Source organism: Sciurus carolinensis, chromosome 3 (genome assembly GCF_902686445.1).
Source record: "Sciurus carolinensis chromosome 3, mSciCar1.2, whole genome shotgun sequence".
Taxonomy (NCBI): Eukaryota; Metazoa; Chordata; class Mammalia; order Rodentia; family Sciuridae; genus Sciurus; species Sciurus carolinensis.
Window position 1 is genome coordinate 144,391,354 of NC_062215.1, and position 26,523 is coordinate 144,417,876.

Sequence of the window (26,523 nt, forward strand, 5' to 3'; positions counted from 1 at the left end):
AATCCAGATTGTCCTTTGGAAATAGATGTGGGATGAGAGTGGACATATGTTATAATATGCTCGCATTAAGAAATTCCTGTGGTACTTAGTTTTCCACTCTTTTTCAGAAATATTAATGTGGCCAAGTACTTAGTTTTCCACTCTTTTTCAGAAATATTAATGTGGCCAGCGCAGAGGTGCTGAAATTAAAAAATAGTCAGTAAGTTGAGTGGTCTTCTAACAACCTGACTAGAAGCCTAACTTAGCAGTCTCTGCAATACTCATGTGTTCTAACTAAAGGACCACATAAATCAGTTACAGGCAGCTGAGACCTACTAGACAAATGGTAGATAATTAATTAGGAAGAACCTGGATATTTTTGTGTAGTTATTCACTCTAATAGTTTCTAAATATTTATTCTGAACAATGGAAAAGTATTGAATTTTGCAGGGCTTTGTTGAAGGGTTCCATCTATTTCTTAACAGTTTAGTCAGCAGAGATGCCTAAAACTGAAACAATTCTCATCTTACCTTTCTTAATATGATATTAGCATGAATAAAACCAACAAAGTTTTCACTTTAATCATTCCTTTAACCTTGTGGCAAAATAATTTTACGCTACTTATAAACAGCTAACTCACATTATATTAAAAAGTTTATATCTAATAATTATAATCATCTTGATAATGCCTAAGATCACAGAATATTATAACCTTTGTTTTCTAACTTCTTTCTTCCAGCATTCTCTATAAAAAGTAAGCCACTGGAATAGCTTATTCTGATGTTCACTCAGTTGTTTCTTAGATTCAGAACAATGACACAGGGGCCTAGAGTTTGAAGAACACACTGTTCAATATCTGGAGATCTAAAAAAACAATATAAGCATTTTATGATTTTAAACAACAGGAGCAAAGTACATTTTATAAGGTTTTTATTTGTGTGTTCCTAACTCTTACATTATAAGATGAATAGAATATCTAAATTGGAATTCAAGGACATATTTAATAAACCTTATGAACGATGATCAATAAATATATCCTAACACTTTTGTTTGTTCAGTGCCTGCCTGTAAGGTTAGGCTAGAACCAGTGAGCAATCTTAAAACTGTATGAGTCAAATTACTTCCCTACAATCTGTAGGGAATTTAGATAATACAAATACAAGTTATAATCCATTTCATGAATGAATATGCACAAAGAAAGATTGAACAAGGTGACAGAAAAAAACTGCAACCATTCAAATGAAAATGACTTGCAATTATGTTTTATGTCATCATTCCTCTCTTAGTTTCTCTCTGTTAGTACGGATTACATAGACAAGTAAGTATAAACATTCACAAGCAAAAGTAACTTAATTGTTGTTAATTAGGATATAACTGGGATCAACCAGTCATATTTTACTTTCAAGCCTATAAGTCTAGCACTCATTAGGAAAATATGTTTTTATTTTTTATTTATTTTTATTTTTTTGGTGCTGGGGATTGAACCCAGGGTCCTGTGCTTGTAAGGCAAGCACTTTATCAACTGGGCTATCTCCCCAGCCCCTGTTTTATTTTTAAAGTACAGAGATTTACTTGAAGACTTTATTATCAATTCTGGCATAATATAATCAGTTATAATAAATAAACTTTGGAAATAATAACATTCTCATCAAATTTTAGGATTATTTTGCCTTTTCAATAATAGATTTTGAGAATAAACAAATAAGCCTTTTAAAAAATACTTGCTAGCCTATCAATACACTTAAGGAAATCACTAATAGTTATTAAGTAAATCTCTCCTGTGATTTATTACTCTGGAGAATTCTAGACAAAGATAAATTATCCAAATGTTTGATCACAATGTTAAATTGAAGTTGATCTGGTAAATTACTTCAAGTTTCTTTGAAATGCCCACTTCCCTACCACAGGTACTTCCTCCCAAAATGAAATGCTGAGTATAATACACAAATCAGTTTGCAGTTGAAGACAGACCATTTAGATACACTCTCATATTTAATATTAAAAATCTATCCAGCTCTTTTGGTATGATGCTCTAACATATAGAGACTTAGATTGTTATAAGTTTCTTTTCTTTTCTTTTTTGCAGAATTAGACATCAAGCCCAGGGCCTCATGGATTCTAGGCAGGCACTCTATCAATAAGTTGTACCCCAGTCTTTAAATATTAATTGCATGTTATTTCTCATCAAATATATTTCTAAAGAAAATATTTCTAAAATGTAGATTAGCAATCTCAAGATTACATAATAACTAAATTAATAAAAGTATATTCTAAAATGTCTATAGGTGCAAGTATCTTTTCTCCTGAATATTAAAATTGCAAAGCTATAATTTACCTTAATTGTTGGCAGAAGTTCAGCTTTCCATGATAAATCAACTCCTTGCCGGCTTTGAAATAAATACAAAAATATAATTAAAGAACTGTATTAAAGTATTATAAATTAAATTTCAGAGGAAAAAGAAACCATCAACAAACCTAAGAGTTATAACTGAAGTCTAATAAATCTAATCTACTATACTGTGTCCACATAGTTTCCCTGGCAACCACTTTCAATGTTTACAAAAACTACTAGTATAGTCATATCTTATCTTTTCATTTAAAAATCAATACTATAATTTCATACAGGATGAAAATGAGTATAAGAATATATGTAGCTATTCCAAAAGTGTGATTTCTAAGTATTGCTTATGTTGACAAAAATAAATAAAGAAGGGCATAGGTTCAAGACTTACCACATAGAAGTGCTGTTTATGCAGCCAAAAATCCAACTATTTGTATCCTGTTAATAATGCAAAGAAAAACACTAAATATTACACAAAATAATTATATAAAACAAGCATCTTCAACACTTTCCTGCTACATAAGTAGGGGCAAAGGAAACACAGTAGCTGTTTGTGATAAAGAAACATATCAGATGTTTTCACAAGTCACATAGGTGAAAGACAGGCAAAAATGTCTAACGTAAAATTGGATCTGTAGGTAAGAAGTTACCCTAGAGCAGTATAACAGAGTGACCTAATAGGATCTCACCATATGACCTATGCACTTTTAATTGCTGAACCAAAATTTTCAAAGAATTCAGTAATATCATGGACTAGATAGTTAACACAGTAAGCAACCTTCATTTTAACAAAAACAGAAATAGGATAGAAACAAGCAATAGACTCATAGAAACAAAAATCCACTGAAACAATTAATGATTAAAAATAAATTTTATTTTAATAAAATAAAAATTACTATATAGCTTTTACTTGACTAGTTTAGTTCCCATTTTATTATCAGTAGATAACGTCTACACAAATAGGAACATGTACAGACTGAGGCACAATTCCAAGGGTTTCATCAGCATGGGACTGGAATGCCGCATAGTACTATGATGTTTTAACAACATTCTGTACTCAACTTTAGTCACTCAGAAGCAGCATGACCCAACAACTTCTAACTATTAAGGAAGTAAGAGCAATGATAATTCACCTACTAAAATCCTACCAGAATGTAGGGAGTAGCACTGTCATCTATGTAACTCATTTTTAGTATTACAGATCAAACTATGAAGAAATCCACCTGTTCATTCAGAGCACTTTACCACTGAGCTACATATCTAGTCCTTTTTATTGTTCTGAGACAAGATCTTGTTAAATTGTTGAGGTTGCCCTCAAATTTGTGATCATCCTGCCTTCGCTTCTCAAATAGCTGGGAGTACAGGCATGCACCACCACAACTGGCCCTAAACCACTCTGTAATAGGTTTTTGTAGCTACTAATGGAGCCTATCCTCAAAGGTAACCCTCATTATAAAAAGTGCCAATATTCATACAACCTACTTCAGTGTACAGAAAATTCTGGCCCATTCATCATTAGACTGAATAGATAATATACTATTCAAGTCTACCATAACATATACCACAGTGATATAATTTCTGTGTCAAAGGACAATTTCAAATCATCAAGAAAACTTTCCTAACTCAACTGACTACAAGAACTTACTGAGAGCCTTAGAAGTTACACAGGAATTACTAATTCCTAAAGTATGTAAGAAAATACTACTATTCAAAAATGTTATTCTTAGATTCTGTCTGCAGTTCAAAACAAAGAGTCTTCAATGACTGCTAACGTCATTAGATGTGATGGAGTAGGAGACACAGTTCTACTGATAGGACATTCTTACCACAAAAATTTTAATTTGAATCTAATCAAGATTTTAGATCTAACTACCAGTTTATAGAAAACAATAGGGGATAAAAATACACACTAAAAGACACCACAAGACTCCAATCGGCTAAATTCAGAATGTAAGAAATTCTGTGGAACATATACCCACTTTCTTGAACAAATGACAAGGAGGGAAAAGGTAAGGGGGTGATTAGAAAAGAGATTTTAAGATCCAGGAGCCTAAGACAATGTAAACACTTCAATTTTTTTATTCAAGTAATTTAACTTAAAATTTAAGTGAGCTAGCCAACTATGGGGGTGCACACCCATAATCCCAGCAGCTTGGGAGGTGGAGGCAGTATCAAAGTATTGCAGGTTCAAAGCTAGCCTTGCCAATTTAGTGAGAATGTAAGCAATTTAGGAGACCCTGTCTCAAAATAAAAATAAATATTTAAAAAGGGCTGGGAATGTGGCTCAATAGTTATGTGCCCCTGGGTTCAATTCCTGGTACCAAAAAAAAAAAAAAGAAAAAGAAAAAAGTGAGCTGAGGAAAACTGAATATTGAATATTGGATGACATTAAGGAATCAGTTCTAATTTGGTTGAATAATATAATGGTATTATAGTAATATATAAAATCCTTATCTGAAGAAAAACACATTCAAGTATTTGTGGATAAAATGATAAGATGTCTGGAACTTAAAAAACAAACAAACAAATACTTGAGTCCAAAAAAGGTGAAAGGATTAAATGACATAAGAATAACAAAACATTTATAACTGTTAAAGCTGTGTGTTGGTTACAAAATAAGTCATTATTTTCTCTATACTTTAAAATATGCTTGAAAATTTTATAATAAAAGTTTCTGAAAAGAGTTTTTTTAAAATTCACCACATGACTTTATAGTACTTAATTTATAGACATTAAATATGATTAAGGGCCCCTCCAATTAGCCAAGTGGATAATCTGTACTTTGGTAAGCATTCTTCTCAATATAATAGACTTCCTCCCTCCCTTTCTTCCTTTGCATTATGAGAAATTCAACCAAGGGTGCTTTACCATTGAGCTACATCCCCAGTTTTTTTTTTTTTTTAATTTTTTATTTTGAGACAGTATCCCTAAATTATAAATGTCTGAGATGCTTCTGTCTCAGTCTCCTGAGGTATGGGATTATGGGTGCCTGTCACTGTAATGTAAAATTAGAAATTGAAAATTTAGTATTAAATTGAGTGTAAATATTTTAAGCTATCACTCTCAGGACCAGATTCTCCCAGGTTAAACTGCCCATTCAGATTTTAGATTGAGAGATGCTAGTGTCTGAAAGAGTTGCAAAACTTTGGTAATTATATTAACTTACAGTATTCTTTACAATGACTGTCCATCAGCTTTTCTACAGACTATACTATAAATCAGATGACAAAAGTTACCAGCAAAGTGATGTATTAGATCTGTGTTCTAAAAAAATATACAAATAATCTAACAGTAGAGAAGAAAATTAAAATTATGAAAGATATACATAATAAAGTGAAGAATCCTGAGATATATCAAAAAGAAAATTCAAGACAGAGAAAAAAAGAACACAAATTATTAAAAATTCCTTAAGGTAAGAAATGCTGATAAATTTCAAAATTATTAATTGACCATTCCTAATATCATAATAAAAGCATGCTACAGTATCTAACATTTTTAAAAAGTATGGAACACTTCATAAATTTGTATGTTAAACTTATCTAGGGGGCATTCTAATCTCTGTACATTCCTTTTTTTTTTTTGGTATTGGGGACTGAATCCAGGGCCTTGTACATGCTAGGCAAGCACTCTACCACTGAGCTATACTCCAGTTCTCATTCCAATCTTAGTATGGGTACTTTTGAAGTAAGCATCTAACATATTTTAAAACAATGCTTAGTATATTAGATATTCATTAAAAAGAAACACAAAATTATTGCCTTGATATAATTTAAATCTAGATTGCATTATATAGTTTACTATTTAACATCTACTAAAAGGTATAGAACATTTTAGTATGACAGTTAATGGAAAATAGGATTTACTTTATAAAATTCTTATGAAATAGCTTTGCTTAACTATGTTCTTTAAAAATATGAATAGAATGGAGAGGGAATGGGATTAGTAAAGACAGTAGAATGAATTGGATATAACTTTCCTATGTTCATTCCTAAATACATGACCAATGTAACTCCACATCATATACAACCACAAAAATGGAAAGTTATATTCCATGTATGCATGATATGTCAAAATACATTCTACTGTCATGTATAACTAAAAAAAATCAAAAAAAAAATAAATACAAGAAATGGAAAAAAAGAAATGGAAAGTACAAAAAAAAATGAATAGAATTTTAGAATAAAAGGGGTTTTGAATTCAATTCCTTATCTTGAACAGTGTCTCTGTAAATCTGAAAGACAGGAAGTCCTAAACTAGATTCAAAGGTATAATAGTATATTATCTTACAGAGAAAAATCTGATTAAAAACTTTTCAATCAAAATACTATTCCACACAGATACTTTTCAGCTAATTAGATTTAATAATAGCTAAACCTACTAGATATTAATTGAATCTAAAAAAATGAACAAGCATTTCAAATTTACATTCAATGTACCAATTATCTTACCAGCATGGTGCTCTGACAGTAGACATGAGTGTAAATTTTTCTGTGATTTGCAAGAGGAAATGTAAAATAGATCTTATCAGATTCCTAAAAAGAGAAGCAAAATAATAAAGCTATGAGAGGGTAATTTCATTGTCAAAAATTTAGAAAAATCATATGAATAATTATTCTCATTTTATTATTCTTGGTGGTGCTAAGAACCAATATTCTAGGAGTGAGAGAAAGAAAATAAGGAGGTAAGGTAAAGATTAGGTATAAACTCAGAGATTCCAAATTTTTTTTTTGTATTGGAAGTATCATTACAATGCCTATTATTTGGTAATTTGGGCCTTTAAATCATAACAAAATAAATTTCTTAGTTCTGGCTACAGAAATGATCTAGAGATACCAAACCAGTAACCACAGGAATCTCTAATGCTAGATTATGGCTTTGAAATACCATTTCCCAAAGTACAAATAGTTCCTTAAAGAAATAGCTGATTCAAGCTCTTGGGCAGGAGATGTACAAAATAAGCTGAAATGTCTTGTCCTACAGGAAAGTGAGGAAACTATTAAAGACAAAGAGCTGTATCAAAAAGACTAAGGAGCCAAAACTTGAAATGGCTTGCACTGGTTAAACAAAACAATTTTACTATCAATGGACTGAACCACATATATATTTAAATTCATGATTTCACAATAATACTAGGGGGAGAACTTCTAATAATCACTGGAAGAAGACAACAATGTGCCAATTACTGTTCTAATAAGCAGTAACTATAAAATAGGAATCAAAGATCAAAGAAATTATTATTCTTGTTATGATTGGGATGTGAGGTGTCCCCAAAAGCTCATATATAAGATAATTCAAGAAGGTTTAGAGGAGAAATGACTGTGTTATGAGACCTTATGCAATCAGACAATTAATTCCCAGATGGGATTAACTGAAGGGTAACTGAAGGGTAACTGAAGGTGAGTAGGGTGTGGCTGGAGAAGGCGGATCATTGGGGGTGGGCTATGGGGTACAAACTTCGCATCTGGCAAGTGGAGTCTCTCTCTTTCTGCTTTCTGATCATCATGCAATCATCCACCCCACTGTTTTGCCATGATTTCTGCCTCACCTGGAGTCCTGAGGAATGGAGCTGGCCTTCTGAGACCGAAACCTCTGAAACTGTGAGCCCCCAAATAAACCTTTCCTCCTTTAAAATTGTTCTGGTTGGATCTTTTACTCACAGCAGTGAAAAGACTGACTAAAACACTCCTTTATTATTTGTTCCACTTTTGACAATTGAGATGAGGGGATTTTTTAAAATACAGTATTTTGGTTAATAAATGAAGAAGGAATAATAAAATTAGAATATAATCATTTCTGCATCCTCCTAAAATGAATTAATGACTCTACACATTCTAAACAACTAACATCACAACGAGAGATAGTTTAGTAAAAGTAAAAAGCAAAAAGTAAGTTGGGCATGATGGCACAGGCCTGAAATCCCACTACTTTGGGAGGCTGAGGCAGAAGGATTCCAAGTTCAAGGTCAGCTGCAGCAACTTAGTGAGACCATCTCAAAATAAAAAAAATAAAAAGTACTGGGGGTGTAGCTCAGTGGTAAAGAGTCCCTGGGTTCAATAACTAGTACAGGAAAAAAAAAAAAAAAAAAAAAGACAAGCAAAAGAAAAACCTGAATCTTTCACACATCTAGATCCAATTACAAAATCATATGCAGAGGGGAACGGAATATACTGAATGACCACAGGAATACAATCAGCAAAATCAACTGTAAAACTCAATCACACAAATGACCAAGTTTTGTCAACAAATAAATTTCAAGGAAAAAATAAAAGTGTAAGAAGTATTAAAGAGAAATAAGAGACATAAGAATCAATAACAACATGTAGGACTTATCTGGAGCCAGATTTAAACAAACAAATATAAAGAGCAAAAAATAAATAAATTTAAGATAAAACTGAAAAACTGAGGACTGATCAAATATTTATTATTAAGAAATTATTATTAAATTGTGGGGAAAGAGTATGGCAGTATGTGGTTATCATTTTGTAAAGCACCTTTAACCTTTAGAGTTAAATGCTAAAATATTTCTGGAAAAAAATCCATCAATGAAATAACTTACATTGTAAGCCACATAGGTCCATCTGGACACTTTTACTGGAACCCACATGGATGTTCCTTAAAGAGAAGGAAATTAATTTACTTGCCTTTTTATATAAAACATTTTTTGAATCCTGATAAAATAATCATAACAAAGAGGTGTTTTCATGAACATTGGCTATTTTAAAAAAGAAAATCCAAAAACATGTTCTCATTATGCTTATTACCAACTAGCATTCACATCAAGAAAAGTATTATAAATCTATTGTACATCTTTAAGTCTGAGAAATTATCAACAGAAGTAAATAAATATTTCATTTCCCAAATAAACATTTAATTAAATAAATGGTTACAGGAACTGTTATACTGAAAAACAAAATTTATCAGCAAAAATATGCTGGTAATCCAAAGGAAGACTAAAGAATAAATGAAACTGAGAAACAGAGGTATCAAAAATAACACAGCTCTTATTTTTAAAAAACTGTAGTTTTCATCACAAAATTTTTATCAGCACCTTACCACTTGCTTTTCTATTTTCTCCCTTCCAAATCTAACCTCATTACCATCACCATAAGGAAATCAATAAATATTAGGATAATATCTGATGTATCAGTTTCAAAGACTTTGTGTGCTAACAACAAATTTTTAAAAATAACAAAAATAATGAAAATTTGTGCTTAAAATATGCTATTACCACTAACCTGTTAAATCAGAAATTATTGATGGATTTTCCTCAAAATGTTTTGCAGGATGTCTTATAAAGTGGTGATTCAAAACTGACAATTTCTTCTTAGAATTTTGAGTAATCTAGAATGAACATTGATATATATTCTGTTATACCATGATAGTTCATTGAAACATTGTTTCAAGTAATAAAAGCAAGTGCCCAAACATTATTTCAAGTAACAATAACAAGCTCCAACATTTCTTTATTCTGGGTCAGGCACTGATCTAAGCCCTTAATATGTTTCCAAATTCAGACCAGCCCTAACCCCACAGCAAAGAATCTACTGGTCACTAGAGAAAATACAAATGACCAACTGTCTTCCTTGGAAACTACTTACATAAGTGAGTCCTTTTTTCATCTTAAGAATTACTGGAAAAACATGGTTTTGTTTATTAAATTAATTTTATGTAAAATTTTACTTAAAAATATATGTCTGAAGTACTCCTATTTTTCATTGATTGGAATAAGGTTTTTCCTACCATATGTCAGTTTGAGTATATATTAGTTTTGCAATTTTAATTGATCCAATTATTGTATCTAGTTGTACTTTGTCAAGGAGGCTTAAAACTTCTGCCACAGTTAAACCTCACAATAAAACAATGTCAATCAACCATAAAATGTTTGTGTTCTAGGATCAAGTCATAGTGTCAACTCCATTAAGTTTATTTACTTCAATAAATATACTATATTCATTAATATTATACACTATTATGGAATTTTCTGGCTTAAAATTTGGTAAAACAGAAACACTTGGATCTTTAAGAGAAAACTATATATCTATGATTCTAACAGTGGTTATTCAGTCTTCTGAAGAATTAAGAAAAAAAAAAGACACTTCTCCTTATCCCTCAAGAGAGTGTATACTACAGGAGAAAAGTTCTAAGACACAATGATAAAGGAAAGTTTTACTTAGAACCTACTGAAAGAGCCACCAAGACTTGAAAACTAGGAAAGAGACTCCAAAAATATCTGGACTGTAATACTTTGCCATAATGAAAACAATTACCTAAAAATAATAAAATTCTCTCTCCAAAAGGAGAGGCCAAGAGTCACAGTTCTCAAAACACCTTTCCATGCAACAGTAAGTTGCTGCAAGATGACCTGAGGTAAAGGTTATTTAAGAGGAATAATGGCAATCTGTTTCTAACTCACAAAAAAGAAATTTTGCTGAAATATTTGGTGCCTGACACTATTTATTTACTTACTAGCAGACAAGAAAGAGATGAAAGAGTAAAGTGATGTTCTGTAAAGGGCATTATGATTTCCATATGTTCTGCTAATTGAACGACCTGAAAAATCACCTATTTGAAGAGTTTATACTGTGAAATCTCACTATAAAACAGGTCTGACTTATACAAACACATAGTCACACAGTTTAAGTTCCTGTGAACTTGGGTTATTTACCAAATGAACATATTTTGTTATTATCAGAACACTAAAGTCACTGTTATGGTTTTGTTATTAGGTGTCCCCCAAAAGTTCATGTGTGAGACAAAACAAGAAGGTTTAGAGGAGAAATGATTAGGTTATAAAGTATCTTTTTTTAAAAATATTTTGAGATGTTGATAGACCTTTATTTTATTTGTTTATTTAAATGTGGTGCTGAGAATCAAACCCAGTGCCTCACACATTAAGCAGGCACTCTACCACTGAGCCACAACCCCAGCCTTTTATGCAGCATATTAACCCAATCAGTGAATTAATCCCCCTCATGGGATTAACTGAGTGACAACTGAAGGTGGTCAGGTGTGGTTGGAGGTAGGTCCCTGGGGGGCATGCCTTTGGGGTATATATTCTGTAGCTGGAAAGTAGACTCTCTCTCTGCTTCCTGATCATCATGTGAGCTGCTTCCCTCCACCACACTATTCCACCATGATACTGTGCCTCAACTCAAGCTCCAAGGAATGAAGCCTGTTGTCAATGGATTGAGACCTCTGAAACAAGAGCCCTCAAATAAACTTGGCCCTCTACAATTGTTTTGGTTGGGTCTTTTAGTCACAGCAGTGAAAAAGCTGACTAAAGCAGACACTTTTTAAATACATGGTCCAAAAATATTTAATAAGATAGGTCATGATGTTTATAATAGTATGAAAAAGTATTATAAAATAGGTTGTAATAAATATTTAAGTTAAAAAATAAAATAATCTATATCAAACTTCTAAATAGTGAAGGGGTAGAACTGAGGGGAGGTTTAAAAGTATTCTTTCACTTTTTTATTTCTATTGCATTTTGAGTTATTAATAGTGGTCAAAGGAGCCTGGCAAAGTGGTGAATGCCTATAATCTCAATGACTTGGAAGGGTGAGGCAGGAGGATTCCAAGTGCAAGGGCAGCTTCAGCAACTGAGACCCTGTCTCAAAATAAAATTTAAAGTAGCACAGTGGTAGAGAAACTCTGGGTTCAATTCTCAGTAATGCTAGATAGATAGAGAGAGAGAGATAAATAGATTATGTGTGTGTGTGTGTAGAACTCTTAAAAAAAAACAGTGGTCAAAGTATGATAAAAAAAAAAGAAAAAAAAGAGAAAGGAAAAAAAGATATTTCCATTTGGGTCTAATTAAAATTGATGCAAGGTATAGGATTCTATTTTCATTAACATAAAAAATGCATTAAATAATTGCTGTAACAAAAGCTTTCATTATGCAGAAATAATAATTAGTTTAAAAATACATACTTGTTTAGTATCAGCATCAATAAGATCAAAGAAGGCTCGAATTGTAGTCAACTGCAATTGTTTACACCTAAAGAATAAAGTAAGTGTTATGAATGAAAATTTCTAAAAATATACACTTTTTGATACAAACATGCATTCTAGTATTCGATGGAATATTTTGAGTTTTCTTTAATGCTGCAAACTAAGAAGTTATTTAACAAATAATTCTTGTTAAGCATACATCTTAAGGTTGAAACCTATAAAAATAAAGCAAACTAAATCTTTCTTAATGTTTGACAGAACTATCAGAGTCCTTTTGTCTTCCCCAAATCTCCTTACCTACCCTAACTTCTAGCTATAGACAGCATGTCTGCACCATTCTTATATATATATATGCATTGTGTGGTTCTGTAGGCAATACTGCTTACTCAGACAAAAGAAGCTCAAGAGAATCTTAATGCCAAAACAAGGAGACCCTAGAATCTGCCCTTTTTTGGATCTATATTTAATCTCTTATTTTTTTCTTTATATTAAGAGTGAATCGAGGGCTGGGATTGTAGCGCACTGGTAGAGCGCTTGCCTAGCATGTGTGAGGCACTGGGTTTGATCCTCAGCAACACATATAAATAAATAAATAAAACAAAGGTACTGTGTCCATTGACAACTAAAAAAGTATTTAAAAAAAAGAGTGAATCTAATTTCTACTTGGTTTCCCATGTCCTACAAGGGTACATTTGATTCTGCCCAACTATGATAAAATCTAAAATTTTGGTATTTGATGCTTAGCTTCCTTTGAGACTGAAGAAACTGATGCTTTGGGAGATAATATTATATATAGTCTGTAAAGGGAACCTTGGTCAAACTGAAACAAGAGCCAAGTTTAGAATTTTAAGCCTCAAAGTTAATCTTTGTCCCACAGACTTGTTCATTTATAGATAAAACCAATTAATGCATTGATGAGAAAAAAGGACCATGACAAATCATCAAAATGTTATATTAACTTACCACACAATAGAGAGATGGTCTGTTGAGACCCAGGTCTTAGGCACTGCTGAACTCTAAAAAGAAAGGGAGAAAAATCAAACTTAAGAAAAGCACATCTGTTATTCTCTGAAAGGTTTGAAATTCTTAAAAGCTAATATTTAGAAACACAGTATTAGTTTCACTATATTATATTTTTGTAGAAATTTTAAAGATATATCTTATGAAAGGTGATTCAAATATATTAAGATATTTCTTGTATAAAATAATGTAACTCTGAATGTCATTACTGGTTAGTAAAGCTTAAATTACCTTTAAAAATTATTAAAGCATCCATAGATTCTGTACTGAAGTTTAACATCTAACTTTTTAATAACTTTTAAGAAGAGGCTGAGTTTAAGACTCTTTAATAAATCAGCTTATGAAATAGGATACAAAAGATACTTCAGTAATTTTAGTTTTAGATCAACTTCTACTTGATAAGATTCTAAAATATGACTCCTTAATCAGGAGTGTGCCTGAGAAAGAAATGCTTTAAAATAGTTTTTAAAAATGAAATACGCCTGTCACAGTTCCAAAACAACCAAGTCAGACTGTTTTAAGTAGGGTCCAGGCTTATTTATTTTAGGAAAAAAGAAAAACCCTATGTGATTAGGATGTATAGTTGTATAGTACTGATTAGAGATATAAGAGCAAAAGGCTCCTAAAAAAATATTAACAACATAGAAAGAAGGATTCCTTAACAGTGTTGTTATGGTTTTGATGTGAGCTGTCCTGCAAGAAGGTTAGAAGGAGAAATTATTGAGTTACGAGAGTCTTAACCCAATCAGTGAATTAATCCCTTGATGGGGATTGAGTGGTAACTCAAGGCAGGTTGAGTGTGGCTGGAGGAGGTGGGCATTGGGGACATGACTTTGGGGTATCTATTTTGTATGTGGCAAGTGGAGATAGATCTCCCTGCTTTCTGATCATCATGTGAGCTGCTTCCCTCCACCACACTCTTCCTCCATGATGTTCAGCCTCATTTCAAGTCCTAAGGAATGGAATGGAGCCAGCTGTCTATGGACGAAGACCTTGAAACTGTGAGCTCCCAAATAAACTTTTCCTCCTCTACAATTGTTCAGATTGGATTTTTTAGTCACAGCAGCAATAAAGCTGACTAAAACAAATGTGTATAGCACCCTTCAGAAGTAAAGAGCCTTTTAACAGGTAATGACCTCTCTCTGAATAACATCTTACACATAAGAAGGGTTCATTAAATAAATATGATTTTATTTTTCACAGCATTTCTCTCTGCACCATCAAAGACACAATGAGCTGTCATCTGTCAAAACAACATAAAAACAGGAGACTAACAACACAGATGCAAGAAAATTTACAGAGGCCTAAAATGCCTCTTCAATAAATGAACTAAAAAAAGACAAGTATGCCTAACTTCTAAGGAGTCATTGTCATATTTGTAAAGAAAGCATTTTGGGATTCCAGGTTCTGAAGTGAGAATAAGCTATAGCTTACTTGTTGAATTTATAAGCACTGATATATTTAGGAATTCCTGCTGAAAGCTTACTAAAAAATTAAACAATTAGAATTGACTGTGGTTCTATGATTATATTAGATACTCAGTAGAATAACTGTTCCCAATAGATATTTACCATTACCAAGAATTTAAAACTCTTCTTTCCTAGAGTTGAAAAAGGAAAAGTAACACAAATAACAGTAGCTGCTCATGACTGCTCTAATGAAAACTGCTAGATATCCATCAAAATTCACTTTTTTTTCCTTGCACAACTAGCATCTCTTGGCCTCTCTTGCTTTCAAGTGTTAACTATATTTTTTCGAATGCTATGTCAGCAGAAATGATGTGTGCCTTTGCTAGGTCTTATGCTCTCCCCTATGCTCTTGCCTCTGTCCTACAAATTGAACTGTGATGACTAGAGTGATCTTGAAAGTAAAATATTCAAGATGGGGTGCTTGTTACCAGCCTGGGTTCCTCAACAGGGAAAACAGTCAACCAACCTAAATACTCTCCTCCAAGGGCAGTTATACAAGTAAAATTTAAACTTCTATTGTACTTAAGTGCCATGATCTACATGGGTACATTATAGCATTAGCCTACTCTACCAAAGCAATTATGGTCTCTATTTTCAGTGATTTTTCTAGTCCCAATGAACATAAATGTCATTTAACTGGTCTTGAGATAATCATTCAAAAGTTGTTACTTTTGGTTTTAAAAAGTGAATATATATGCAGATATAGGTATGTAGACTATCTGGGGGCTAGAAACAGTAAAATCAAACTCAGGTTATCCAACAGCCAGTTTTGAGAAAATTCTGTACGCAGAAAAATTTTATCAGAAATATAGAAATACAATAAGTCTTAAATGCAATATTATCAAATGGCCAAATTTCCTTAAAAGAGTAAGTCTCAGGATGTGGTGTCAATATAGCATTATACTATGGATCAATACTAGCAAATAAGTTATACTAACTTTTATATGGTTAAATCATGTATGCTTAGTAGTTGACTTTTTTTAAAGAACTTCCTACAAATAACTGCCCAAAATATTCAATATCAAATGAAAAGATTCACACCATTGATAATGCTATTTCAGATTTACCAATTTAACACCAAAGCTGCTTTAGCTACTTCCCAATTCCTCCAATTATAAGAAAATGATTGGTATAGAATAGTGTGAAAATTTTTGCCATGTGTATGGCAAGCATTCAGTAAATACTTATTTGATAAATGAACAGCAATCCAAGAGTAGATAACATAAACAACAGTATCTATGAAGAGGAACAACTATGAAACAGTGACTTTCTATAAATATCTCCTCAAAGCAAAAGGAACAGGCAGATCATTATCTACTTTCTTTTCAGAATTAAGTTACATTTAAAGATGATGTGTATCCAGAGTTATGAAGTTAAGATTTTTTTTAATATATGTATATATTTAGTTATAGGTGGACACAATGCCTTTATTTTATTTTTTTATGTGGTGCTGAGGATCGAACCCAGGGCCTCACACGTGCTAGGCAGGTGCTTTACCACTGAGCCAGGACCCCAGCCCCTGAAGTTAAGATCTTAACTGAAGACTTCAAGGTTAAATATACAAGAAATTCTAAAAGAAAACTTGAGCTCACTTCACATAGGCTATCTATACCAGTTAAAAACCAAATATTTGATGTTCTAGCAGAGAAGGAAAACTAGCAAATTAATCAGGGCTTAATTTATACTTCAACTATCAAAGCTAATCATTTCATCTAAAAATCAGTGAACTTTCATTAAGGTTAGCATTCAGGAGTGTGTGGTATGTCTGCCATCCCACTAATATTGTACATAATATATGAATCAGATATAACTAGACTCCCTTGTGCTTTAGTCCACACTCTTATAGTTACAATTCTAACCAATGTCTTATTTTGGACAAAAAACAATTATTCCTCATAAATAAGTCATTTTCACAAAGTGTCCTAGATCCTTTTTTACTTTCCATGGACATAAGCATTCATGACTGTGCCCTTCCAACATACTCATATTCATTTATTCACATTCTCTCTCTCTCATATGCACATGCACACACATGCAGCAAGCCTATACCACCAACTCAGCAGGCAATTCTAAGCAGTTAAATTTTATTTGTCCCTTCATGCTCCCTTGTATCCATTATATCACTATTTCAGTAGAATCTTAAAAAAATAATTACCACAACAGATAAGGCACTGGTATGATGGCTTAATTTTGGTAGAAAAGTCAGCCCTGAACGAACTTGGTAATCCCGGAATCCTCCAGCTACAGAAAGTGTGGTCAAGTTTATGTGTCGAGCATTTAGAATCCAATAGTTGTTTACAGTCATATAAAAATCTGATAGGGAATAAAGAAGAGAGACACTGAAAAGAAACAGTCGTTCTTTGCAATTATAGCTCTAATACTAATACCTTAATTTTTGTTTAAACTATCTGGTTTGAAACAATGTATTATTCACATTTCTCTATTTTGAGAAAAATCATATTTATTTGCATTCCTACTTTCCCATTAAATAACAGTAAAAACACTAAGAGTTACTAATCCCCTCAATAAAGAAAAAGATACTCAAATTACCAGTCTTACCAGTCCATATGCAAACATGTTGACTTCCACAAGGATGATACTTCCTCATGAGTCATATAGTCCATCAAAGGAAGAAAACCCTAAACTTCTTCAAGAGATAAAAGCTTACTATGCTAAATAGTTGTAGACATTTGTAGGGTTGGGTTCGTGGTATACACATATGTTCAAACCCATTAAATTGTACACATTAAACGTGTGCAGGGGCTGGTGGTGGTGTAGCTCAGTGGTAGAGCACTTGTCTGGCATGTGTGAGGCACTGGGTTTGATTCTCAGCACCACATTTAAATAAATGAATAAAATAAAAGTCTACCAAAATCTAAAAAAATTTTTTTTAAAAGCTACTATTTAAAAAAATATGTGCAGTTTTTTGTATGTCAATTACCCACAATAAAGTGGTTTTTAAAAGAGCAATAGACTCCTCATCATCTTGATGGTGACTCTGTTTACAAGGCCTTAGCAACTTTCCTGTAGTCAACTACCATACTGTACTATTTAAGTTCTTAGAATATAATTTATCACAACCAACAGTACCATTGCCATTAATCTTAGGATTATGTTGCTGTGGAAAATCACAGTGTCAGGATTCTACCCATTAAGCATAATAAGCAATTCAAAGGTCAGATCTGCAAACAATTCTTCACTTTGTCTATGGCTGATAAGACAATATTAGAGTAAAAAATTACTAAATTGAGACCATGCAGAGGAAATCTCATTTCTTTTTCTTATCATAAAAACTTAGTGCTTTTTTATCCTGGCATTTCATTCCACTTGGGCTTCAAACATTGGGTACAGTAAGCTCATTAAAGATCCAAGTAGTATTCGCCTAGGCTCCCACTGGAGTCAACCCAGTCCTAACATCTGAAACACCTAGGGCAAGAGTACCAATGGGAAACACATATATCTAAATATTTAAAAGCAAAAAATCTAGCTAACAAACTGGTAAAATATATTTTGTATTCCTACTTTAACAAATATATTATTGAAATAACCTAGAAGGCCAGGGTCAAATTAAGAATTTTTAGGCACCTGAGAATTAGACACTGGACTGTGGCAGCACAAGAAAGCAGGTTGCTGTGCTATCTTTTCTCTGTCTTCCCAATGCAATTCCATCTTGCGTTACTATGCCCTTGTGTGCACATCCAACCTGTGCCTTCAGTCATAGCTTGGACACATCTCAAGTTTAGTATTGTACATAACTGCACTAAGGAGAACAAGGCTGGCTTTTACCTAGGTAAAAGGCCCACACAGGTCCTTCAAGTGGGCTTAGGGCACACAGACAAGAAAGTCTGGAGGTGTGGCTACTTAAATCATAGTCTAAAAGAATGAGCTAGAAGAAGGCAGGCTGCATAGACTGCAACTTACTTACCCTGTGAAAAAGGGTAAGGCCAGAGCAGGGTCCTCTAGAATATACAACCCAGGGAAGAGCCTCCTTCCCTATTTAAAGATAGAATTTCCCCAGAGTATAAACAGGAAATCTACTTCTGAAACTCATAGAATTCTCTCTCAAAAACTTAAAATCCATGATCTCTTGAAGTAGTTCCTTTGTTTTCTTTTCATTCTAATTCTGACTTAATACAATAAAAAAATAAATACAGAATAGAAAGAAAAGAGGCTCACTAATTATAGGAAAGGCATCCTACCCTATGAATCACTTTCAACCTGACCCTTTTAGAGACCACTGCCATCCTTCAGAATATTAAAACCTAACTCTACATAAAATTCACTCTTCAAATGATATTTTGAAATGTTATTTTGAGTCACTCTAATTTAACCTACATGGCTCATCTTCATATACCATACAAAATGCAATAATAGGATTCTTAACTGTGGTGATAATCAAAGTGACTTTTAGTCTTTGGTATTTTTTTTTTCTTTTTTTATACTCCTGCCCCTTCCTCTCTCTCATTTCCCTCTACGTAATCTAAAGTTCCTCCATTATTGTTCTTATTTGTAATTATTTTAAGTAGTATAAAAGATTTAAACATTTTTAATACCAAATTTTTTGTTATTAAAAAATTCCTAGAGGTAAAATTTTAAATATAATAACAGAAAATTAGAACTTCACGTTAAGAATATACCAGATTCTTTCAACAAATTATTCCTTGAAAATATTATGATGTTAAGATGAACACTACAGAAAATGACTTTGGGGATATTTCTCACTTATCTATAAACAAAAAGTTGATCAAAATTAATGTAAGGGAAATTTTGATTGGTAATAAATTGTATAAATTTACTAGCCAGGAAAAATAATTTAAAGATTTTCTTCTACTCATTTGATATTCCTACAAAGAGTGCAGTTTTAACACAAATTTCAGACAGGTATTTGATTCTTATTCTGAACATTATCACTATTTAATTTAGATACTGAAGACTCCTACAGTTCATTCAAAATTTCCTGTTAATATGCTACGAGTAATAACATTATCTGTAGTTTTATTTCTTATGTTACAATAATGTAACTCAAGAGGCAGTATAGTATGCAAAAATTATGATGGAGTATTGGCTCTGCTACATTCTAGTCACATACTTTGGGTAAGAACTTTATCTTGGCCTTTTTTCTACCCATTAATATGTGGAAAATAATGGTATTTAACTTTGGAGGACTACAGAGTATATTAACTATTATAATGCATTGGATAAAGTTCTTAATACAATATTCAAAAATATAATAAGAGTTCAATAATTATTAGCAATTCTACCTTACTATATAAGGTCTTAGCATACCTATCTATTAAAAACTAAACACTGCTACTACTTTAATTAAATATGTTTATTTTGAATGAAGTACTGGAACAGTTAAAGCACTGAAGTTTACACATATCTTAAGAGACAGGAAGACAGGGATTGTCTTCAGGAATAACTAAACTGAAGTCTAGTACCTAAGGATTAAAACACACATGTTAAACCTGTTAAGATGATATGAAAAAATAATATTTCCAATTATGAGCCTAAGACATTAGAGGTGGTCAGAAAGGGAGATGCTGATTTATAATTGAGCTGCTTAACACATAGATAAAACTATAGCACACCCTAAAGAAAACACCTACAGAGATTTGCTTACTTAATCCTGAACAACAACAGGGAGGTCAGTTAGTGTTTATGTAATAGTACTCACCTGTAATGAAACGATCTAATGGCATCACAGGGGCAACATGAGGTGTGGCTTGTGTAATAAGAAGATTTATCAGATCTTGTTTAAAATTTTTCAGTGTAAGTAATGCTCTTGCAACAAGGCCACCCATGGAATGACCAATTATTGCCACACTTTTCGGAGCAAATTCTTGACCCTATTAAAAAAAATCGTCATGACATAATTAAGGCTTAGTGTCATAAGAAAAAATATTAAAAATTTCTCTTTGCAAATGAGCAACTTAATATAAAATTAAACTATATAACTATCCCCCATAAGAAATATATTTTCATATTGTTACATTTTCATGTAGTTCTAATTAATATATACATAGTATTTTATGCTCTGCCATTTTTAACTATTATCCTTTGGTTTTCTGAACAAAATCCAAACACTTGGTCCAGCTAATCATGTTTGTACCATTTGTTATGTTGCATGTAACTTGAGGTATAATTATACTTGGTGTATACCAGAATGTCAGATTTTGCAAAATGAAAAAAAAAATCATTTATCTGAAACTAAAAATATCACAAAAAAGCCAAGACAACTGTTGCTGTCAGAGCAATATACTACTTCATCATGTTGGTATCTTTTATTGAATTATTTCTCCACTGTGTTTGGATTTAAAAATAAATCAGCATTCCAAAGATTTGTTTACTATGTAAATTTTAAAATAAGTATTGCTTTTTTTAAAAAAATATTATTTGCTAGCCACCCCACACTGATCCTTCTTATGTGCTTTCTCTTCAGTTACTTGTACAGAAAACAGTTAACATTGTAGGCCTGACACTGCTATCCTTAGAATAGTCTACCCAAATGATGGCTCTTAGTTGGAGTCTGGGACCTTATATTTTGGGAGAGTTCCTGCCATTCTCTAAATGAAAAGAATGGTCCACTGTACTTAAACAATATGGTTGAAGTTGAACATCTGCTGTCTTCCAGGCTGAAATTTTGGTATGTGCAAGGCAACAAGTATCTATGTGACTCGGAAAAACCTTGGGGGCAGTATTTCATAGGTCCCAATTTGTTGCTATATGAATTAAGTGCAAAATGTGACTCCTCTGTGAGGGAACTTTTGGAATCTTGCACCTCGTTTCCTTCAGACTCTACCCCATGCATCTTTTCTCTTCACTGATTTTCCTTTGTATCCTTTCACTATAATTAATAACCATGAGTACAATTATATGCCAAATCCTGTGATTCCCTCCTAGAGAATAATCAACCTGGGATCATCTTAGAGATACTCAAAAAGGAGTTATCTTAGCAAAAGTCAAATTCTACTTTTGTACCTGAAGTTTATCAATCCTTTAGCCTTCTCTTAAGAACAATCCTCAACTTCCAAATACCTTTAAATCCATTCTAATCAAGCATTCACTCCAAAACTCCACCAAAACTGTTCTTGCTGAGTCACCAAGGAATCTAATGGTCACTTCTTAATCCTCATCTTATTTGCCCTATCAACAACATTTGACAAAATTCATTACTTTGATTTACTTGACAACTCTCTCCTCATCTCATCTTACCTGTGTGCTTCCCTTTTAATCTGTTGCTGGTTTGTTCTCATTTCATCTCTTAAAAGTGGATCACTTCAGCCTCAGTCCTTTAATCTCCTTTTTTTTTAAATGTTGACTCCATCAGTGACTTCACTCAGTCTCACCCCACCTTTATACTATCAACCCCCACGTATTATCTCCAAAATGAACCTTCTCTTGAACTCTCAGCCCTGAACTCCAATAGTACAAAAGGTATACTTGGAATGTCTAATGTGTATCTCAAACTGAACCTGTCTAAAACTAAACTCCTAATCTCCAAATCTATTCCTCCTATGGTCTTCCCCACGTCAATGGCAATTCAATCTCTTCAGTTGTTCAGCCAAAAACCTTGGGGCCATCCTTAATTCATTTCCTTTCACACAGGCCTGCCACACCTGATCTGCCAGTAAATCCTGTTGCCTCAACTTTCAAAGTTTATACCAACTAACCATTTCTCAAGGCTTCAACTGCTACCAACTTGATTTAAACCGCCATTATTTCTTCAGTGAATTACTCCAAAGTTCTCCTAACTGGTCTGTTTCTACGCTTATGTCCCTTCAGATAATTCTCAAACAGCCAGAATGATACTGCTAAAACTTAAATAAGAGCATGCCACTCCTCTACTCAAAATCTAATGGCTTTCCATTTTCTTACAAATAAAAGGCGAAATCTTTAAATTGCCTATGTCTCTATAATCTGTCTGTTCTCCTCCCCAATTTCTACTAACTCACATGATCTGTTCCAACTACTCCAGTTTCCTTGTTTTTCCTCAAAGAAAGTGTGTGTATGCCTGCCCATATAATTGTTTCCTCCTGTAAAGTTTTTTCCCCTTAAGACATTCAAACGGGCCACTGCATCATGTATTTGGTACATATTAAATTGTCTGCTTCTCAAGAGGTCTTCCATTTATAATTTTAATCCTCTGCCTTTGATTACTTATATCCTTTTCCTGTTTTAGTTTTCTTCCTGACATTTATAACCATATAAGATTGTATATATTTTCTTATCTATCATGTTCATTATTTACTTATCCCCACTAGAACATAAGTGCCACATGGGCTGGAAGTGTGGTTTTATTCTCTGCTATATTTATTTATGATAGATGAGGTTTTCTTCAACCAGAATGTTATTCCTTTTTCCCACATCCAAACCCTATTCATGAAGATTCAGATGTTCTCTAATTCCTATTGTACTTTATTATAACAGGAACCCTATTTTCTAAAAATCTCAATGGGAAAAATAGTTTATTAGTTCTATTATAAATTTAACATGTTATCATTAGAAAAATATCTGAAACAGACAAAAGAAAAATGCAAGTATATAACAAAGGTTTCTTACTGTTTACTGTAAATGATAGTCATTATTTCACTTTGTGATACTTATTTCTCTTATCCAATAAATGTCAGTTATATAAAAGGTCTTATACCTAATATGACCTGTTTCCTTCCATAACACTCATAATTACTCAGGATGAAGAATTTTGCTTCTATTATTACTGTGCTCAGTTTTGTGTTTTTTTTTTATTATATTTAATCTTCTATTTTCATAAGATCCCCTCCCACTTTTTAAATATTCTCCCTACTTCAGCTTCTACATATGACAGAAAACATTTGACCCTTGAGTCTGATTTACTTCACTTAGCATAATGTTTTCCATTTCCACCCATTTACTGCAAATGACAATTTCATTCTTTTTAAAAAAATTTTTATTGGTTATTTTTAATTAAACATGACAGAATTCATTTTGATATAATTGTACAAGCACAGAATATATCTTATTCTAGTTAGGCTCCCATTCTTACGAATGTACATGATGGTGGGATTCACTATGGTATATTCATATATGTATATAAGAAAATTATTTTGGATTTATTCAACTCTTTACTTTTCCTATCCCCTCTCCCTTCCTTTCATTCCCCTTCATTTAATCTACTGAATATCTACTCTTCCTCTCTCCCCACTTACTGGGGGTAAGCTTCCATATATCAGCGAAAACATTTGACCTTTGGTTTTTTTGGGACCGATTTATTTCATTTAGCGTGATAATCTCCAGGACCATCCAATTACTTGCTAATGTCATAAAGTCATTCTTTATGGACAATTTCATTCTTTACAGATGATTAAAACTCTATTGTGCATATATCACATTTTCTTTAACCATTCATCTGTTGATGGACAACTAGGTTGATTCCATAAGTTGGCTATTGTGAATTCTGCTGCTATCAATATTGATATGCATGTACCAATATGGTATGCTGATTTTAGATCTTCTAGATAAAGACCACGGAGTGGGATAGCTGGGTCATACGGTGGTTCCATTCCTAGTCTTTTGAGGAATCTCTATACTGCTTTCCAAAGTGGTTGTAATAATTTGCATTCCTAACAATGTAATTCCTCACCATCAATTATTCTTCATATTCTTGATTCTCATTCTAACTGGAGTGAGGTAAAATCTCAGTGCAGTTTTTATTTGCATTTCCCTGATTGCTAAGGATGTTGAACATTTTTCCACGCACCCACTGGCCATTTGTATTTCTTCTTTTAAGAAATGTCTATTTAGATTTTTTGCCCATTTATTGATGAGGTTGTTTCTTTGGTGTTAAATTTTCAAGTTCTTTATGTATTCTGGATATTACTCCTCTGTTGGAACAGCAGCTGGTAAGGAATTTCTCCCATTCTGTAGGCTCTCTCCTCCTTTGCCATGTGAAAGGTTTTTAATTCAATGATACCCCACTTATTGATTCTTGGTTTTATGTTTTGAGCTTTAGAAATCTTACTAAGGAAGTTAGTCCCTGCATCAATATGCTGAAGTGTTGTCCCTGTTTTCTTAAAGGAATTCCAGTGTTTCTGGTATAACTCATAGGTTTTTGATCAATTTTTGAGATGATTTTTTTTGCAAGGTGAGAGATAGGGTTCTGCACGTGGATATCTAGTTTCCCTGGCACTATTTGTTAAAATGCCTATCTTTTCCAATGTATGTTTTTGACACCTTTGTCAAAGAGCAGATGAGTTTATGTGGTAGTCTTCACACTGCTTTTAAGCCAGTACCATGTTGCTTTTGTTAGAGTTCTATAGTACAATTTAAGATCAGGTATTGTAATGCCTCCATCATTGCTCTTATTGTTCAGGATTGCTTTGACTACTCTGGGTCCTTTATTCTGCCATATGAATTTTAAGACTACTTTTTCTATTTTTGTGAAGAATGTCACTGGTATTTTGGTAGGGATTGCATAGAGTCTGTAGATCGCTTTTGTTAATACAGCCATTTTTTAAAAATTTATTTTTATTGTAAACAAATGGGATACATGTTGTTTCTGTTTGTACATGGAGTGACAGCATACCATTTGCATAATCATACATTTACATAGGGTAATGATGTTTGATTCATTCTGTTATTTTTTCCTTCCCCCCCACCCCTCCCACCCCTCTTTTCCCTCTATACAGTCCCTCCTTCTTCCATTCTTGCCCCCCTCCCACCCCCCATTATGGGTCATTATCTGCTTATCAGTGAGATCATTCGTCCTTTGGTTTTTTTGAGAGTGGCTTATCTCACTTAGCATGATATTCTCCAATTTCATCCATTTGCCTGCAAATGCCATAATTTTATCATTCTTTATGGCTGAGTAATATTCCATTGTATATATATCACAGTTTCTTTATCCATTCATCAACTGAAGGACATCTAGGTTGGTTCCACAGTCTGGCTATTGTGAATTGAGCAGCTATGAACATTGATGTGGCTGTATCTCTGTAGTATGCAATACAGTCATTTTTGACAATATTAAATCTGTCTAGTTAAGAACATGGGAGGTCTTTACATCTTCAAGTCTTTTTCAGTTTCTTTCATTTTCTTAGTTGGATTCATTCCCAAATATTTTATTTTTGAGGCTACTATGAATGGAATTTTTTTTATGTCTTTCTCAGCAGATTCATTATTGGAGTACAGGAAATCTATTGATTTTTGTATGTTGATCCTGTATCCTGCAACTTTGTTGAATTTATCAGTTCTAGAAGTCCTCTAGTAGAGTGTTTCGGGGTCTTCTAAGTATAGGATCATGCCATCAGCATCAGAGATAGTTTGACTTCTTTTTCTATTTGTATCCCTTTAATTTCCTTCTCTTGCCTGATAGATCTGGCAAGAGTTTCAAGAACTATATTGATTAGGAGTGAAGAGAGTGAACATACTTGTCTTGTTCCTGGTTTTAGATGAAATGCTTTTCCGTTTTTCTCTGTTCAGTATGTTGGCTTTGGATTTGTGGTATACAGCCTTTATGATGTTGAGGTAAGTTCCTTTGATCCCCAGTTTCTTCTGTTTTTAACATGAATGGATGCTGGATTTTGTCAAAAGGTTTTTCCTGCATCTATTAAGATGTTCATGTAATATTTATTCTTGATTCTATTTATGTGATAAATTACACTTATTGATTTATACATTTTGAGCCAACCTTGCAATTCTGGAATGAATCCAACTTATCATAGTGTACAATCCTCTTAATGTGTTTTCTGTGGTTTTTTTTTTTTGCAAAATAATTTTTTA

At 32.8% G+C, this 26,523-nt stretch overlaps 1 protein-coding gene across 1 annotated transcript in view; it reads right to left on the reverse strand.

The window, feature by feature from the left end:
- Pgap1 (post-GPI attachment to proteins inositol deacylase 1) overlaps window positions 1–26,523 on the reverse strand; it is a 76,032-nt gene that overhangs the window by 33,329 nt on the left and 16,180 nt on the right. Inside the window, exons 4-12 of the mRNA XM_047544779.1 lie at window positions 20,441–20,612; window positions 16,919–17,076; window positions 13,238–13,290; window positions 12,254–12,320; window positions 9,556–9,661; window positions 8,877–8,932; window positions 6,769–6,852; window positions 2,712–2,758; window positions 2,315–2,366 (exon numbers count right to left, since the gene is read on the reverse strand). Of these exons, the coding sequence (XP_047400735.1) occupies window positions 2,315–2,366; window positions 2,712–2,758; window positions 6,769–6,852; window positions 8,877–8,932; window positions 9,556–9,661; window positions 12,254–12,320; window positions 13,238–13,290; window positions 16,919–17,076; window positions 20,441–20,612 (795 nt within the window). The remainder of the gene's footprint in view (window positions 1–2,314; window positions 2,367–2,711; window positions 2,759–6,768; window positions 6,853–8,876; window positions 8,933–9,555; window positions 9,662–12,253; window positions 12,321–13,237; window positions 13,291–16,918; window positions 17,077–20,440; window positions 20,613–26,523) is intronic.